We start from the raw sequence: 16,445 nt of genomic DNA, 5'->3' as shown, positions 1-16,445 counted from the left end.
GATTAAGACCTAAAAATCAGAATATATATCAAATTCTGCACTTATTAATGTATTAATATTATAAAATGCCTTAAATCTGTATCCAGTTGAACTCCAGTAGCAGGTGTCAGAAGTGATTTAAAGTCTTGAACTTTCCTCAGATGAGTTTGGTTGGTGGCTTTTTCTATCAAACACCGATTAAGAAGGATGTGGGACATGTGGTTTCCTTTGCAGACAGTGAACCTGTCCTCGCGAGTGCTTCCTGCAAACTAAATGATTGTAATGGTTGCGATATATCTGTAACAGCTACTAAATGTTTAGTACTCAGCTATCACAAGTATCGCAAACAAACAAAATGAAAATAAAATGCTTCACCTCAAAGATGTTCAAAGCAACATGGGAGCACAACATAGTCTTTTATTTGGTTCTCACACACGCAGTGGGTTTAAATCTTACATTATGCAGTATGATACACGCAAGGGCACAGATCAGGGCGCAGTGTGGTCAATTAGGCTCCAGGTCAAAGGTCAAATACAGGTTTATATATTGCACAGTTTGATCTGGAGCAAATCCTTTTATTATTTTGTTTAATTGTTTGCTTAGAAGTGAGAGAATCCATGAGAACAAAAAGACAGCTGCAAATATGTCAATAATGTACACATTACATATGAGGCATGTTCACAGTCTAATACATTCAGATGCTGGAAAAACCTTCCCAGGTGCTTGTTCATGCTTACACGTGATTCACCTCAGTCTAATTCCCAATGCAGCTGTGGCTGTCGCACGTGTGAGAGCGCGATCAAAGCTGATTCACACCATGAGGATACAGTCTGTCCGTCCTCCTGTAGCTCTGAGTATCATGCTCTCCGTAGAAGAAACCAAAGTGGAGTGACCCTCAACAACCCATCACATGCAACCCATCCCTGCACACCTGGGTCTGAACAGTTCTACCCTTATTTTGAGTCAAACTTGATATTGTCAAACTTGATGATCCTGCCGTCACACATCACCACCTCCTTCTGCTCCCACGTCTCCACCTCCCCATCTTTCTCCTCGAAGCGCCGCACCACCACCCTGCCGGTCGCAGGCAGGTCACAGGGCAAATCCTTGCTAGCTTCCTGGTACAACCTCATCTTCATGAAATCCCGTGTGACGTTGGCTCCGCCCACTGGGACCACGGCCTGGTTCTTGTTCTTGTCCTCTGTCTTTGGAAGCTGGGGTGGAGAATGGAGCTGCAGAGCCTGTGGAGGACTCTGGATCTTTGGCTGTGGTCGAGGAGCTCGCTCCCAGTTCAGCAGTGAAGGCCCTTTGTTCAGTGGCGGATCCCTATTGTGCAGTAGATCCCTGTTGTGTGGCAGTGGATCCTTGTTCTGTAGTAGATCCCTGTTGTGTGGCAGTGGATCCTTGTTCTGTAGTAGATCCCTGTTGTGTGGCAGTGGATCCTTGTTCTGTAGTAGATCTCTGTTGTATAGTAGATTCCTGTTGTGTGGCAATGGATCCCTGTTGTGTGGCAGTGGATCCTTGTTCTGTAGTAGATCCCTGTTGTGTGGCAGTGGATCCTTGTTCTGTAGTAGATCCCTGTTGTATAGTAGATTCCTGTTGTGTGGCAGTGGATCCTTGTTCTGTAGTAGATCCCTGTTGTGCGGCGATGGGTCCCTGTTGTGTGGCAGTGGATCCTTGTTCTGTAGTAGATCCCTGTTGTGCGGCGATGGATCCCTGTTGAGCTGTATTGGAGGCTTGTTGACTGGAGATGGAGACTGGTTTCTCCCGTAGTTGCCGGGTGCAGGCGGCTTAAGGAGGTCCTTCTGAAGGTGCGTATTGGTGATGAAGCCGCCTCCCGCCCTCCGTATGTCACTCATGACCCCTGCCATGGAGGCCCTCAGGGCCGGGTTGGGCTCCACCATCCTGCACACCGGGTGGCAGAAGGCCTGGTCGCGCAGCGTCTCCTTGATCTTGTCTGGACACACGCTGGGCGTGTACAGCCGGATCCGGGCGCAGAGCTCGGCGATGATCTTCCCCATGGCCCACACGTCGGAGCGCTGGTCCCGCTGGCTGTGCCTCTGCAGCACCTCCGGAGCAGAATACGCCTCGTTGCCCATGTCCACAGCCGAGTTGAGACCGTGTCGGAAGAACTTGGCCAGTCCCAGATCAATGATCACCGCTCGGTTGGTTTGATGCTCCACCTGGAAGAAGAAAACGCGCATAAGTCCATAGGAAATACTGTGACATGAAACGTACAGAGCTAAGTGCTGTACAGTAAACAATAAGCAGGCAAACATTCATCCTCTTGGCGTCCTGACATTTGATAATTAGCACTAACGCTCAGGAATGTGATTAGTTTCTCACCATGATGTTGTCAGGCTTGAGGTCCTGATGGACAATGTCTTTGGAGTGAAGGTGAAACAAACCTTCACACATGCCGATGATGATGGTGCCTTTAACAGTTGGCGTCAGCTGTAGAGACAATAGGAGATCGAGTTTAGCTGGATCGGCATCATCTGTGTCAGTAATAAAGAAACCAACCACTCGTGAAGTCACACCCTTTTTTTCCCCCATCAGTTTAAACAGGTGTAACAAAAGCTATTTTAACAACACACAGAATAATTTCATTCATTTTTCCATAGTGAGTCAAGCAGTCGGACAACTTTGTGTTAACGTTTTAGGTGAGTGGATCTGACCTATTTCTGTTTCGAGCCCTTTGTCCCCGACAACCGTACCTGTATTTTGGACTGTGCTGCTTTGAATATGGTGGTTTCCAGGTCCTCCCCGAAGACGAACTCCAAAGGAATGACCCATTTCCCGTCTTTGAGGCTTATGTTGCCCAGAAGCTTCACTATGTTGGGATGATTTGCCTTGCTGCGTTTCCGTGGCAACATGTCACAGAGACAAACAGAAATGGACTTTAATGCTGCATAGTTCAGCATCATTTATATTGTATACACTGAAGGCATGAAATACAAAGTCATGTGTGCAGTCGTCGTTTAAAGCCGCTTTGGTTTCTCTGTAAAGTCGATCCGAGCTTCCTGCTACTCACTTGTACACGTCACACTCCCTCTCCAGGTCCTTCCTACTGATGAGTTGTTGAGGGACCCTCTTTACCGCAGCCCACGTGTCATTATACTTCTCCTTGTACACCTTCCCAAAGCAGCCCTTGGCGATAGTGCTAGTGGAGTACGACATGAGGACCTGAGGACGGAGAGGAGGAGCTCAGAGCCGGACGGACTGAAGGCAGGAGCCGGGTTTCATTCTGAACCCCAACGCTGTTGAGTAAAACTGCTTGTGTTTGAAAGCTTCTGGCTTTGATGTAGGTTGTTGTGGTTTTTGGGACTTTCCTCTTTGAGGAAGTCAGAGTTTGTTACAGCAAAACTGGTTGGTGCCGACATGTTTGAGGCACCTGGAAACAGGTAAATGCCTTTAAAGTAGAACTTCTCCCGCTTCGATCACAAACGGCTCAGAGGCGTTACGTGGCCGCGGAGCTGCAACGTTGGGTAATTACATCTTAATGGTTAAATAACCTTTGTCGGCCTGATTAAACCTGTCAGTGTCTGTCACAGGTGAGGGTGTGACGCCTCAGCCGGGGAAGAACAGTGCGTCGCCACAGCCTGAACTGACTGAACTGCAACCGAACTGAAGTCAAGCAGAGACGCTCCAACGTTAACGTTCACATGCGGAACCACAGAATTCCCCAGCAGACACAACTGGTCCTGCTGTAAATACACACTTGTTTGTTTGAAGAGCGGTTTCGACAGGAACCTGAACCTACAGTCAGTTAAACAGACTTTCTATAAAAGTACGTCTGAACACTGAACAACGAGTTTATCCACATCAGACACTTTAAAAGGTTTTTAAAAGCTGGCAGCTAAAAATGGAATGATGACAGGAATGATAACAGAAAATAAAACCACCTGACGTAGCACATTAGCATTAGTATGGAATAAATATCATGAACTACAGCTTTTAAATCCTTAGAGGATGTGGTTTGAAACTAAGCCTCACATCAGACTATAACAGTGGTATTAGTGAAGTCATGCCTCTAGTAGAGCCAGGTTACTTTACCTTTCAGTGGTGCAGGGACGGCGGCTGTGTCAGGTTTGAACACGACTGCATAGCTGGGCCTTTTAATACCTGCTCCACGCCCTGTTTTCTGAGCCGCTGCATAAACATGACTCAAGCTCCAGAGCCGACGTGATGAGCAATGAGGAATGCGGGACCACGAAGACGTGTGAGACCCCGGTGGTTCCGACGCAGACGCAGAGCGGCTTTGTGTCGGTCTGAGGGAAACCCGCTTTGTGTTCAGGCGCAAAACGTAAAAGCTACAGGTTTTTGGAAGTTGTGCTTTGGGACCTACTTTAAAATCTTTGCTGCATTAGTGCAGCTTCGCTGTGATCTGGTGTGGACTGGAATGTAAAGCACTCATCAGATGATGCCAGAAGTGCTTTCGGTTTTTGCCGTCTCACACCCAGTTCTGATGAATCGTGCTGCATCTCACTTTGAAGATCAGCTGGATTGACGTTACAGTACCTGGAAATGTGGCTCAGCTCTGTGTCTGACAGTTCCCTGAAATTACACAGCATCTGCTCTTCTGCAGCCTCGGTGTCTAAAGTTTGCTTTATTCTTGTTGCATAAATGCACCTGGTAATTTAATGAGTAACTTCCTGTTCATCAAATGTACTTAGAAATAGAACGTCATGTCTAACGTGTTCCAACTCAAAGTGCAGCATTAATTCATCATGTTGCTGATTCTGCTGCTGCAGGAAATCTTGACCTTGGCCTGAATGTGAGGCCAAATGAGAGGATCCTGACGTGTTCCTGCACCTGCGATCTGTGGTGTTTGTTGGAACCCTGCTGCTGCAGCAGCGCTTGTCGTGGGTTGTTTCATTAAAACTGCTTCAAGTACAGAACTTTGCAGAAATCTTCCACATTAACCACGCAATCACAATTCATATCCCGTCAGTTAGCAAATCTTTTGCATAAATACACATGCTCAGCATACATTGTACAACAAAGGTCATTGTTTAAGTCACCTGAATAATGGTAAACCACACCATATTAAGACCAAAAGCTACAGCTTCACACCTTCAGAATGTTCCACTTCGCCCAGCGAGGAGTCAGCGTAATCTTCAAATGTCATCTAGGGCTTCAGGTTCCCTCTGCACCTTCTGCACAAACACACCACCACGTTAATATGCAACATGAACAAATGGACAAAACTACCCTATAATTGGTTTAAGCAGCACTACGGAGGAAGGTGGGTTTTCTGTGTGAGCTGCAGAACGCTACTGAAAGTCTATTTGGAAAGAAGAATTTCTCTCAAACATGCTTTCATTTCCTGTTTGATTCCTTATGTTCCACTCGCTCCACTCGCTCCACTCGGCCTGAGCCGCATTCACGCACACCAGTGGTGATGCCGTCTCATTCTCTGCATCCTTTGCAGGTTGTTATGACCTTTTACTGGGTGAGTGACGCTCCCTGCATCCTTCTGCACTGGTTGGGCTTTAATGTAACTAAAGCTAAAGAGCTCATCTTCAGCACAACCGTTTCTGCATTTTTAAGACTGTGACAAACTGCAGCTATTTCCTGAAAACAGGCGACGTGAGCGCAGAGCAGGAGAAGAAGAGGAAGTGATTATGAGGGGTGGAATGAGTCACTGGTGGCTCTTCAGCTAAAATCTAAACAGCATGAAATAATGTTTGCACATAAACTCTTGCAAAAGTTACGTTCATATGTTTTAGCTCCGTCTGATTCTGATCAGGACACGTTTAGTGACACACGTCAGCAGTTCACAGCAGTAGGTTAGAAATGTTCTTCTGCTGCTGTGAACTGAAAGAAAAGTACAGAAAAATGAAACTGCAATAAATCGCCCTCAACCTTCAAAACTTAAATCAGTCACTTTTATTGAAAATCGACTTCCAAGCAACAAAAACGTCCAAGCGTCTTGGTAAAGTTTGGAAGAGAAATCGTGAATCATTTTGCTCCAGCAGGTGGAGTCAAAGTCATGTGATTCAATGTGCTCAGAGCTTAATGATGCTTCTCACTTCCTGGATTAGCCATTTGACGAGAGAGGACACACTCCGTCTCATCTCTGCTCATATGTTCACACTTTCCACAACAATGGAGGATTGTTCACTTTCTCAGCCAGAAAGTAAGTTTGCTCTTTTAAAGTCGCATCATTTTGAACCAAGAGGCAGAAAACAGGAAAACTAGACAGACTTCATTCATTCTCATTCATTCAGGCCTGCAGTTGGTTTGGACAGGTTTCCATCGCCAGCCCAAAAAGATTCTGATAAAACACACGCATCTAATAACTTTGGTGACAAAACAAGTTGTTTTATTTATAATTTTGCAGCGATGTTGTCAGTAAATGACAAAGGAGCCAAAGGCTTGTGCAGCTCACGAGGCTGTTATGTTACATTCCCACAGTCACCGTGGGCACTGGTTCTATTTTCACCGTGTTTCATTACTTTCATTAGTAAAGTAGTAAATTACTTTCATCACTTCATTATATTTATTTTAGCACTAACACAATACATTTAGTATAATAGTATTAGGTTTTATAGTATTTTGGTATTGTGAATATACGTGGATCTGAGTACAACAAAGTAATGTCTTTTTACTGAAGGACTGTATTTTGGCGCTGACAGTGTTTTCCTTGTTCCATAAGGCGGCCGAGGCCTTTGCACACAGGAGAGTGGGTACGTTTTCTCTTTCTTCTGCCATGTGCTCTGATGCTTGGACCCATTTAGTTGTTGGCTGCTTCCTGTATTTATGCAGACACACTATGGTCATTCATTTCAATACAAAATGAATAAAGAAAGCGTTTTTATTTAAATTTTTACAGACAGGACGGCTTCTCCTCAGACATGAGGCACAGGTTCAGTGATAACTACACTGAAAGGCAGCCTTTTACCATTAAGGGAAACACCGGGCCACACCCTGTTTCTGTTGCACACCTTCATGTGTTGCCCATGATGCCAGAAGCACACTCTGCCAACAAGAATCTAACAAACCTCATGCGATCCACCGCTCAAGAAATAGATTTAGCACAAGCTGAGGCGGCGGCCATGCCAGGCGGCACGCCACCCAAAACCTCAGCCGTAGCAGCAAAGCAGCCAGATGTGGAGATGGAAGCTGGCTGCATGAAGCGCCCTGATAAGGAGCCGGACCGCCTGGCAGAGCCAAAAGGCCCAGTTCTGGTTGCAGGAAAGCGGAGAAGCAGAGGAACCAGAGGAACCAAAGGCCACCGCAAGAGGAAATGGAAAGGTAACCACATTTATGTTTATTAAGCAAATTCATATTTTACTCTGATATCTTGCTAATTACATTTTTTAGTAGCTTTTATCTGTACTATAATATTTGGGCACAAAGTGGCCTCAGCTATTAAGTAATGCGGCTATGAATTGTATCTTTAAATATTATTGTTTGTTTATGTAGATACATTTACTACTAATATTATATATTATGGGACAATATGAAATGTGGATCTTTTTTGTCATTTGTAATTAAATTTAGGAATGCGTATAATAATGCAGAATATAATATATATATATTTCTTATTTTGTAATATATATATTACAAAATAAGAAATTAGCTGTACAGGTTAACCTGTTATTTCCTTGCTAATATTAAAAAAGGAAAATGCAGCTACAATAATTTAAAACCTTATGCAAACGCAATATGTATAATTGATATTTGACAATACACCTACATATATGTGTGTGTGTGTGTGTGTGTGTGCGTGTGTGTGTGTGCGTGTATAGGTTTATTGTCAAATATCAAAAATATATGTGTGTATGTGTGTGTATAATATAATAAAACACACAGTAAATTGTAATAATAAAATATCATAAAAACAGAGGTGAATAATTATATTTTGTCTTTTTTTCAGTGTGCCTGTTCATTTTGATGGCCGTTGTTCCTGTGGTCCAAAGCTGTGCTCGTGGTAAAGGCTGAATATTGTTCACTGTCACACGCCTGACCTGTTTCCATCGTCCTCATCTCGTCTTTTCTCCTTTGAACGGCAGCTCCGGCTTTCGTCTGCCTGGATCAGAAGAGATGCACAAATATCATCAGCATATTTGGCCTAAACAACACTAATCTGTACCAAAGGGCTCCTGAAGGTCGTTTCCCTCCATGCTCTGGAAGCACCGTGCCTCCTGACGGCGGCTGCGCCGTCTGCCTCAATTCCAATGTCACGATCCTCTGCTCAGAGGCAGCTGGACATTATTTGGAGGTAGAAGCCAATGGAGAAACGATCGACAACGCCCTCATCGCTCCAACAGGTTAGAGATAATGTTATCTTTAAGCTGATCAGAGCTAAACAGGCATGAAAAGGTTTCTTTATTACGCAATCTATTATAGTTTGTTTAAGTAGAATACATGTGCTCATTTTAATAGTGTTTTATCTTGTTATAGATGTCGTATTGAATGTTATAGGCGAAGATTCTTACATAATATAATCACACTTATCCCCATAAGTATCGTGTCCATGAAAAAGGTGTTTAATGATACTTGGATAAAAGCATGTGCTCTCTTCCCCTCAGAACCAGTGCAGCTCTGTGGCCGAGGACACACACTGGCTGCTGGTCTGGGTGGGTACCAGTCGCCTTCTCATCTGTGGCGCCCGACTACTTTCCCCTGACTCAACTTGCGATTGCTTTTTCTTTTCTTCAGGACTCGTTCTGGTTCTGGCTGCGGTTCTGCTGATCGCGTGTAAGTGATTAATTATGACCTCATGTTTCCAACATTTGACCTGACATGACTCAGTAAATCCCCTTTTTTCCCACAGTCACATTACATCATTCAGTTCTGCTGCCACAGAACCGTGACCTAATTCATGTTTTAAAATGCCGTTCTGAATCCTAACTTATTTATACACACTTAAACTCTTTTCATGCACTTTTTTACCAGGACTCCTGCCTGGACAGACTGAAGACAGCAGAAACCAGCGTCTTGCTCTTATAAAACAATAAAGTTTCTGCTGCAAACACGCTGATTCTGCTCTTATTTCCAAAACACTCACTGAATGAACTGAGTGACTCTCTGTCTGCTCATTAAAACACAAGTGCGCCTGAGAAGGACAGAAAAAAAGTGACCGTTTCATGATAAAGTTTCCTCCATTCTAATACTTACATTTACTTATTTATACACACTAACAACTAAATATTATTACAATTATAAAAACAGCTCACTAGTTGTAAAATGCAAAGTGTCCCGCCTCTAGAAACCGCTGTTTACGCGCACTCGTCCCACGCGCAGGTTGAACATTAACAAACGGAGCTTTGAAGCGTGGGTCGTACCAAGCAGCAGGGAGGCGGCGCGTGCACAGCTTTCTAGAATTTACACCTCAATGACCGTGCTTTTATACAAAAAGATTAAAGCTTGTGTTTTCAAAGTCACCGTACACCCTACAATAAAACGAACCCACCGTCATTAAACGCCAACAAACGGAAGTGAGGGAGCTCCGCCCTCCCCCGCGCCTCCCCCTGCGTGGGAGCGCTCACCTGCGGCCCGTTCAGGTGTTCCCTTTGGCAACGACGCACGAAGACACAAAATGGAGCTGGCGCTGCCTGGCTGAAGAGAAGCTACAGCTGCGTTCAGTATTATGTCTGTTTCACTGCTTTGGTTTGCGTATTTGACGAATCCTTTTTAATTACGTCGACCTCGAGGAGGACGCAGCGAACATGTTGTGGAGGTTCATGCTCTTCGCCGTCATGGCCGCAGGTGAGGCCTGTTTTTCAGGGTGGGCCTTTTTCCGCCCAGCCGCTCCGCGACGCGCTCACAGCTTTTGTTCTTGTTGTGTGCGTATCACAACCTTTGTGTTTGGTTTATTAAAACTAGTAGTTGTCGTATTAGCGTTAGTGCGACGATCAGAAAGGTGTGACGCGATGCGTTTGTCTGCGTGTCATGGCGAAACTTGGGTTGAAGCAGTTTCGTTCTCAGGCACAGACGCGCGTCATGTTTTGGAACTGCACAAACCCAGAAAAGGCGGCTGAATAACAATTATTATTAGTTTGTGTTGTTTGAGAAGATTCTGTCACGGTTTTCAAAGCGATTTGTTATGTTTATATGGTTTTACATATGTAAACAAAATCTACGTCTAGACGGGTTTTCCACCAAATAGGCTGTATATTATTGATACTTACTAATAATGACGTTAAATGTAACGGACGGGAGATAAACTAAAAACATTGTCGCAGGTTTCAGTCACCGTCTTGTTCGTTTCGGTCGTTGAGGCTCAGGGTGAAGTTGAGCAACGAGGTGTTGTGATTGGTCATAGATGACTCACCTGTAGAGGTCAGGATGCTGTGGTGACGCATGGCGAAGGAACTAGTCCCAGACCTTTAGTGTTACAACATGTAACCACGTGTTTGTTTTTATTAACAATCGACCATTTGGGATTTGCTGCGTGTCCCTTGTTTGAGCGTGTGTGATGTGTGTTCAGAGTCCACCACCGCCGTCTCCGTGCAGTGCCCCAACAAGAAGTACGTGGTGATCCTCTTCCAGCCCGCCACGCTCACCTGCAACTTCCAGACCAGCGCCACCCAGCCTCCTCTCATCACCTGGAAGTACAAGTCGTACTGCGTGGACCCCATCCAGGCGGCGCTGAACCCCAGCAGCGCCTCCAACGCGCTGGCGCAGAGCAACCCCAACTACAACCCCGTGACCGAGTGCCCCGACAGCCAGCGCACGGTGCGCATCGTGGCGTCCAAGCAGGGCAGCGCCGTGACGCTGGGCGCCGAGTACCAGGGCCGCAAGATCAGCATCGTTAACAGTGAGGCCTGCAGCCGCGCACAACCACACCGTGACCACACTAATGACTGATGGTAACGTGGAGTCGCACAGGCTCGAGCAGACGACGCCTCCGGTGAAACGTCTTCAACAGTCTGAGCGGAGCCCAGTTGTTCTTTCCAGTTGTCTGACGCTCTCTCGTCGGGCTTTTTCTAGATTCTATTTCTAGATTCATCTATTCCATCTGATGAATTACATCAGATTTATTTTACCAACCGTTTTTCCACCTGTGTTAAAAGACCTGCCAGTGGAAATCTGAGCAGGAACAACCCTCTCGTTCAGTGCTACGACATCTACAGTAGTGGAAGTTCCCCGACGCTCACAAGCGTCCGCAGCGCCGTGCACTAATGTGTGCGTCTGCGGTCAGCTGTTTATCTGCTACTGCCACAATTAAGTACAGATGTGGTTTCAAATCAACCAAAGATTTAGTTTTTACTCATTTATTTCTGTTTTTTAATTAGTTGATTAATAGTGTGTACCTCTTTCATTACTACACTTCATTTTACAATGATCACTTGATGTGTCTTATTTTAAGCACAGGATCTCTGTAAATGCAAATTCGTCCTCTGACTCATTCATGTTGCAGTCGTTTCTTGTTCTTTCTTTTGGTTCTTGTCATATTTGTTGCTATAAATCTTCCAGTGCCACAGCAGGAAATGATCACGGGGAGCACAGAAACCACACGTGTCCTGGTGGTGTTAGGAGTCAGGGCTTGAATAAAACTAAAGTCCAGATCAGCTCTTTTTCATCCTCATTTTCAAAGTCAGAATGTGCCGAGGCCCCAGTGATGCTGTCTGTTTGTTATTCATTTGGTGGCAGATTCACCCATGGTTCCCTCCTCGGCTTCATTGTCTGCTCAGATATTTTAATTAAATGCTTGTAATCGCCACCGTGCGTCTGGTGTCCCACAGTTGCGGACCTGAACATCGCTCAGACGGCGTGGGGCGACAGCGGCGTCTACGTCTGCTCCGTGGCGTCGCCTCAGGACCTCACGGGAAACGGCGAGGACTACGTGGAGCTGATTGTTCTCGGTGAGTACCCGTCATGTCGTCACAGACGCAGATTCAGCACCTGGGAACAAAAGTCTGGACGGAAGCTTTTTTCCTGCCAGCGCTTCCCCTTTTAACCCCCAGTCACACGCAAGGACACTATTGTCAGTCAGATACAGTACGTGCCGGTGGCTCCACAGCTCGTTAGTGGGTGGATCAGGTTGTGACAGCGTGGCCACTGGCCGCCGTCCTCATTGGAAGGAAACCCCACCCACGGGGCGCTTAGTAATTGTGGCTTTATCTTTCTTTCAGAGAGAAAGTCAAATACTACCGACCTCCTGCCTGGCATTGACTTACTGGTCATGGAAGGTAGTACAAGCCCCTTGATAAAGCCTATAGCTGCAGTAGGAAACAAAACCTGTGTTCCAATGATTCAGACCTGTAGTTTAGTTTTTCTCTTTCAGTGTCTGTGTGTGAAAATGCTGAGACCTGTTTTATTATTGTGGGGCTTTTTTCTGCCCACCCTCTGAACGTGCAAATTTGCATGTGACTTCAAGTAACAGAATCCATGTAGAACAGTCAAACACAGGCTGAAGCCCGTTTTCTTGAGCGGTCGCCTCATCGGACTCTGCCCACGTTCCTCGTCTTCTTAGAACCGCTCCGTTCACGCGTGACCTCCACCGGCGGCGGCTGCTGCTGCTGCTGCTGCTGCTGCTGCTGCTGCTGCTCGTCCTCGTCCTCGTCCTCAGACTCGTGCTCGTCCTCGCCCTCAGACTCGTCCTCAGACTCAGACTCGTCCTCTGACTTGTCCTCAGACTCAGACTCGTCCTCTGACTCGTCCTCAGACTCAGACTCGTCCTCTGACTCATGCTCATCCTCATCCTCGCCCTCAGACTCGTCCTCAGACTCAGACTCGTCCTCTGACTCGTCCTCAGACTCGTGCTCGTCCTCATCCTCGCCCTCAGACTCAGACTCGTCCTCAGACTCATCCTCAGACTCAGACTCGTCGCCGGCCTGTGCCTCCACTAGCGCACGCACTGACTCCCTCCTGTAGGTGCCAGGACAAACCGGCTCCACCGGTTTCTCAGAGACACAAAGCGCCAGAGTAGTAGTTCATCTGAACCCTGAGCAGCAGGAACGGTGCCGTCCTTCATTAAACAGATTCAGCTGCTGCAGACTGACTTGAATGAACATCTGCTGTTTCCTGGCACCTACAAATGAGCGCATCACTAGTTTGTTTTGATTGTTTGTTTTGAATAGAACCCAACATGAACTTATCTGTAGTCCAGGCTTGTTGTTCACTGATGCTGTGACTCCAGCGTCTGACTGCTCTTCCTCCTCCTCCTCCTCCTCCTCACAGACTGGCTCCTGGTCGTCCTGGTGGTTCTCGGCTTCCTGTTGCTGCTGCTCCTCATCGGGATCTGCTGGTGCCAGTGTTGCCCTCACACCTGCTGCTGCTACGTCAGCTGCCCCTGTTGCCCCGAGCGCTGCTGCTGCCCACGAGCGCGTGAGTACCGCGGCGGCACAAAGTGGCCCAGTGGAACCCGTCCGATTGACTCACGCCGCCGCGTTTGTGTTCTTCCGTCACTGCAGTGTACGAAGCAGGAAAGGCCGTGAAGAAAGGCATTCCGAGTCAGTACGCCGCCACGCTCTACGCTTCCAGCATGTACAACCAGCCGGTGTACACGGGCCCCATGAACCAGGCCATCCCCATGCTGCCCATGCCCAACGGCGCCGGAAACCCTCTGCACAACGGCTACGGCCGCGACTACGACGGCGCCAGCTCAGGTGAGCGCTGCGGCCTCGGAGCCGGTGGCCGTTGACCCTCTGACCCGACCCGTTCCTCCCTGACGTCTGTGTGCTTTGCAGTCGGACAGGGCTCCCAGGTGCCTCTGCTGCACGACCACGACCACGGCGGCGACAACAGTGAGTAAACGCTGATATGTGGGGTTTCACTGCAGCAGGATCTTCCCCTAAACAGAAATCAGAAATAACTTCTGTGAAATCTGTGCTTTCTGTAATAATAATCTTGACTCATACACACATATTGTAGCAGGAATCGAAAGCTCTGTGATTAATGTGACAGTAACAGTGCTGAGACCTGGGAAGTCCCTGCTGCTGTGGCTCCTGCCTTTTGCCTGGGCGTAGGTTGTGTAACTGATGAGAGAGTAACCCCCCCCCCCCCCTCAGCTCGGAGCGGGTATCGCATCCAGGTGGACCCTGACGGGAACGCCACGCGTGCCATTTACTACATGGAGAGGGAGCTGGCCAAAATGGACCCGTCCAGACCCAACTACAACCGCTGTAAGACCGCTGTAATACCGCGCCGCACCGGCGCCGCACCGGCGCCGCTCGCGCTGCCTTTTAACCGCTGCGTTTCCTCCCTCAGTGGACAACGTGAGCGAGGTCACCTCCCTGCACGACGTGGACTCTCGGGGCCGGGGGGGGCGGGCGGGCGCCGCCGCCGCTGGCCACCGTCTACGACCAGGACGAGGCCATGAGCACCATCAGCAGCGTTTCGCAGCAGGACCGGCGCCGGGACGAGTACGCGCGGCGCGGCGGCGGCTTCGGCGCCGAGCGCGCGCGCGCCCGCTCCATGGACAACATCGACGACATCGGGCGCCGCTACCCCCGCGACGACTACCCCCCCAGCCGGCGGCCCGACGAGCCCAGGGGCAGGAGGGGGTGAGTGCTCGTCTGCGGTCGGGTTCTTCCCACGGTGCTTTCCCTTCTAGTAAAGGATCAAAGGTTAGATCAGTATCTTTATGACAAAGCAGAATGTAATATATAATATTACATTCATTTTCAATGTTTTCATTAGCATTGGCTCCTTGAGTTGTTCTGGTTTACGGCTTGCGACTGTCACTGGGTTCCTGCTTTATGGAACCTGCAGAAACCACAGATGCACCTGCTCAGTTTGACTCAAACGCTTCACGGTTTAGACCACAACCAGAGGCAGCAGGGAGGATTCAACTGAACTCGACCTCTGGCTTGTGAACACGGGTTCTAGTTTCATCCGTGTGTCTTTAGCTCAGACGAGTGGAGCAGCGGTGCCCGGAGCGGATACGGCCGCGACTTCGATGAGCGCCGCCGCCGCGACTACTCCCCCGAGGACCGCGGGCGAGGAGGGGGCGGAGCCAACGGGGGCCTCCAGGGCAGACGCAGCCGCAGCCGCGACGACCTGATGGAGCTGGAGAGGGAGCGCGGGCAGCGCGGGGCCCCCAGGGGCCGGGACGAGTACGACGACGGCTTCCTCCGAGAGGCCATGGAGCGGAAGATGCTGAGCGAGCAGCAGCGGGCGCGCAGCCGGGAGCGCCTGGACAGCGAGAGCGAGCGCTCGGAGCGGAGCCGAGCCCCACGGGGGCCGCCGCCGCTGCCTCTGGCCCCGCCCGCCGGACGCCGCGATGACTTCCACGGGCCGCCGCCGCCGTCCTACAGCGACGATGACAGTGTTCCGTCTTCGAAGAAAAGCAACCTCCGCAAGGTGAGACGCAGCAAACCCACTGATGCAGGCGTGAGACTGTGAAAGTGTGACCTCTGTTTTTTGACCTGATGATTCAGCTGATGATTGATGGGTGTGCTCTTGTCTTGCAGAATGGAGCTGTGAGTCGGGAAAGCCTGGTCGTGTAACTGCAGGTTCAATCTAACTGTTGCAGATTCTGTAAATATTTTCTGTTCTGATTTTGATATTTGATATTCTGCTGTAATCTTGTCTCCAATTAATACCTTTCAAGCAGGGGAGCGGTGCACAGGTGAAACGTCACCTGGCTCTTCATGTAAAAACATTGTGGCTGCCACAAGTGCCTTAAATTGTACAGAAGTGAGCGTGCACTGGACCAATCGGAGCGTGTGGTGCACATGCTGCCTTCAGTGTCTCTGGGCTCATGCAGTTACGTGTAGATCTGTGAGGGTTTATGGGTTTTTGATTATATTTTTTAACTTGTGAAAAAAACCTATGTGGCTTTTAGTTTAGTTGGCGCTTGCTCACTAGACACCATATTAGACAGTAGTCTTAGATGAGTTGATGAGTTTAAGCATGTGCATTTTATTTTTGACTGTGACTTTTTTTACATGTGTAATGTTTGTTGTGCAGCTGAACAGTAATTGCCTCTGAAATGTAAAATGTTTATTGTGAGAAATCCTGATTTTACAATAAACGTCTCCGTTGCCAGGCCGTTTACTGTAATTGAATTTTCCCCACTAGAGGGCGCTGTCGTGCCCATCTGTAAATTAAACGCTTGCCTATTGGCTGTCAGTGCTGAGTACCACTTTCCTGGTGCTGCCCACAGCTCGTTAACTGGACCAGCTGTTGTGCGTCCTTGAGGCCTGAGTTTGAGAACCACTGATTAGTTACAGTTGTGTAATGTTTATTCAGAACAAGCTTCTTGTTGGCTGCCAACGAAACGCTCTAACCCAGTCAACGGGATAGTGGAAATTCAACAACCACTGGTTTCAAGTTCGAACCAATACTGAGATAATTTTAAAAAAGTAATGGAGAGGGAAAGGAGGCGAGAGCCCCTGGGCTCCTGCAGAAGAACCCTGTGGTTGCTCCCTTGGAGCAGGACAAGTGAGGCAAGATACCATCGATTAGCTCAAACGAACACGTTTCCAGTCATCTGTCCCAGAAATTCTGTTGACATTGAATGAGTCGCAGACTCAAACAGTCAAGTCAACCAAAATCCAGAGGCT

At 48.1% G+C, this 16,445-nt stretch overlaps 3 protein-coding genes and 1 long non-coding RNA gene across 6 annotated transcripts; 2 read left to right on the top strand and 2 right to left on the bottom strand.

The window, feature by feature from the left end:
* Positions 1 to 376: 376 nt before the first annotated feature.
* On the bottom strand, positions 377 to 4,183 carry zmp:0000000881 (uncharacterized). The gene is made up of 5 exons (XM_029128652.3): positions 4,036 to 4,183; positions 3,014 to 3,165; positions 2,697 to 2,835; positions 2,326 to 2,433; positions 377 to 2,162 (listed from the first exon to the last, which is right to left on the bottom strand). Exons 2-5 carry the CDS (start codon positions 3,157 to 3,159, stop codon positions 933 to 935), a joined length of 1,623 nt encoding a protein of 540 aa, XP_028984485.1. The 5' UTR covers positions 3,160 to 3,165; positions 4,036 to 4,183; the 3' UTR covers positions 377 to 932.
* A 1,817-nt stretch (positions 4,184 to 6,000) lies between these two features.
* On the top strand, positions 6,001 to 8,966 carry LOC114843542 (uncharacterized). Of its 3 annotated transcripts, XM_029130193.3 has the most exons (8): positions 6,001 to 6,121; positions 6,641 to 6,671; positions 6,818 to 7,239; positions 7,865 to 7,918; positions 8,001 to 8,258; positions 8,520 to 8,567; positions 8,650 to 8,688; positions 8,887 to 8,966. In XM_029130193.3, coding segments are annotated over exons 1-8 (975 nt in total). In that variant the 3' UTR covers positions 8,889 to 8,966. The 3 variants fall into 3 exon arrangements, with proteins under 3 accessions (XP_028986026.2, XP_028986025.2, XP_028986027.1); XM_029130192.2 differs by having other exon boundaries at positions 8,650 to 8,966; XM_029130194.3 differs by having other exon boundaries at positions 6,025 to 6,121; positions 6,599 to 6,671; positions 8,650 to 8,966.
* Positions 6,106 to 10,219, bottom strand: LOC114843544 (uncharacterized). Its single transcript, XR_003783600.2, has 3 exons — positions 10,122 to 10,219; positions 7,956 to 8,017; positions 6,106 to 6,736 (listed from the first exon to the last, which is right to left on the bottom strand). It is a non-coding gene; the product is annotated as an uncharacterized LOC114843544 (long non-coding RNA).
* Positions 9,466 to 15,927, top strand: lsr (lipolysis stimulated lipoprotein receptor). The gene is given in 12 exon segments (XM_029130191.3): positions 9,466 to 9,699; positions 10,421 to 10,750; positions 11,679 to 11,798; positions 12,069 to 12,125; positions 13,117 to 13,263; positions 13,350 to 13,544; positions 13,626 to 13,682; positions 13,947 to 14,060; positions 14,146 to 14,216; positions 14,218 to 14,441; positions 14,787 to 15,240; positions 15,351 to 15,927. Coding segments are annotated over 12 exon segments (1,845 nt in total). The 5' UTR covers positions 9,466 to 9,659; the 3' UTR covers positions 15,387 to 15,927.
* Positions 15,928 to 16,445: the final 518 nt, after the last annotated feature.

Source organism: Betta splendens, chromosome 16 (genome assembly GCF_900634795.4).
Source record: "Betta splendens chromosome 16, fBetSpl5.4, whole genome shotgun sequence".
Classification (NCBI taxonomy): domain Eukaryota; kingdom Metazoa; phylum Chordata; class Actinopteri; order Anabantiformes; family Osphronemidae; genus Betta; species Betta splendens.
Note: the sequence above shows the minus strand (reverse complement) of the source record. Positions and strands in the feature narration are given on the sequence as shown.

Coding starts and splice junctions, on each gene's coding strand:
- zmp:0000000881 (XM_029128652.3), bottom strand. CDS start 3,159: ATGTCGTACTCCACTAGCACTATCGCCAAGGGCTGCTTTGGGAAGGTG. Junction 2,434..2,696: donor CAGCACAGTCCAAAATACAG/GTACGGTTGTCG, acceptor TTGTCTCTACAG/CTGACGCCAACTGTTAAAGG. Junction 2,163..2,325: donor TCAAGCCTGACAACATCATG/GTGAGAAACTAA, acceptor TTCTTCTTCCAG/GTGGAGCATCAAACCAACCG.
- LOC114843542 (XM_029130192.2), top strand. CDS start 6,001: ATGATGCTTCTCACTTCCTGGATTAGCCATTTGACGAGAGAGGACACA. Junction 6,672..6,817: donor CTTTGCACACAGGAGAGTGG/GTACGTTTTCTC, acceptor AAATTTTTACAG/ACAGGACGGCTTCTCCTCAG. Junction 7,240..7,864: donor CCGCAAGAGGAAATGGAAAG/GTAACCACATTT, acceptor TCTTTTTTTCAG/TGTGCCTGTTCATTTTGATG.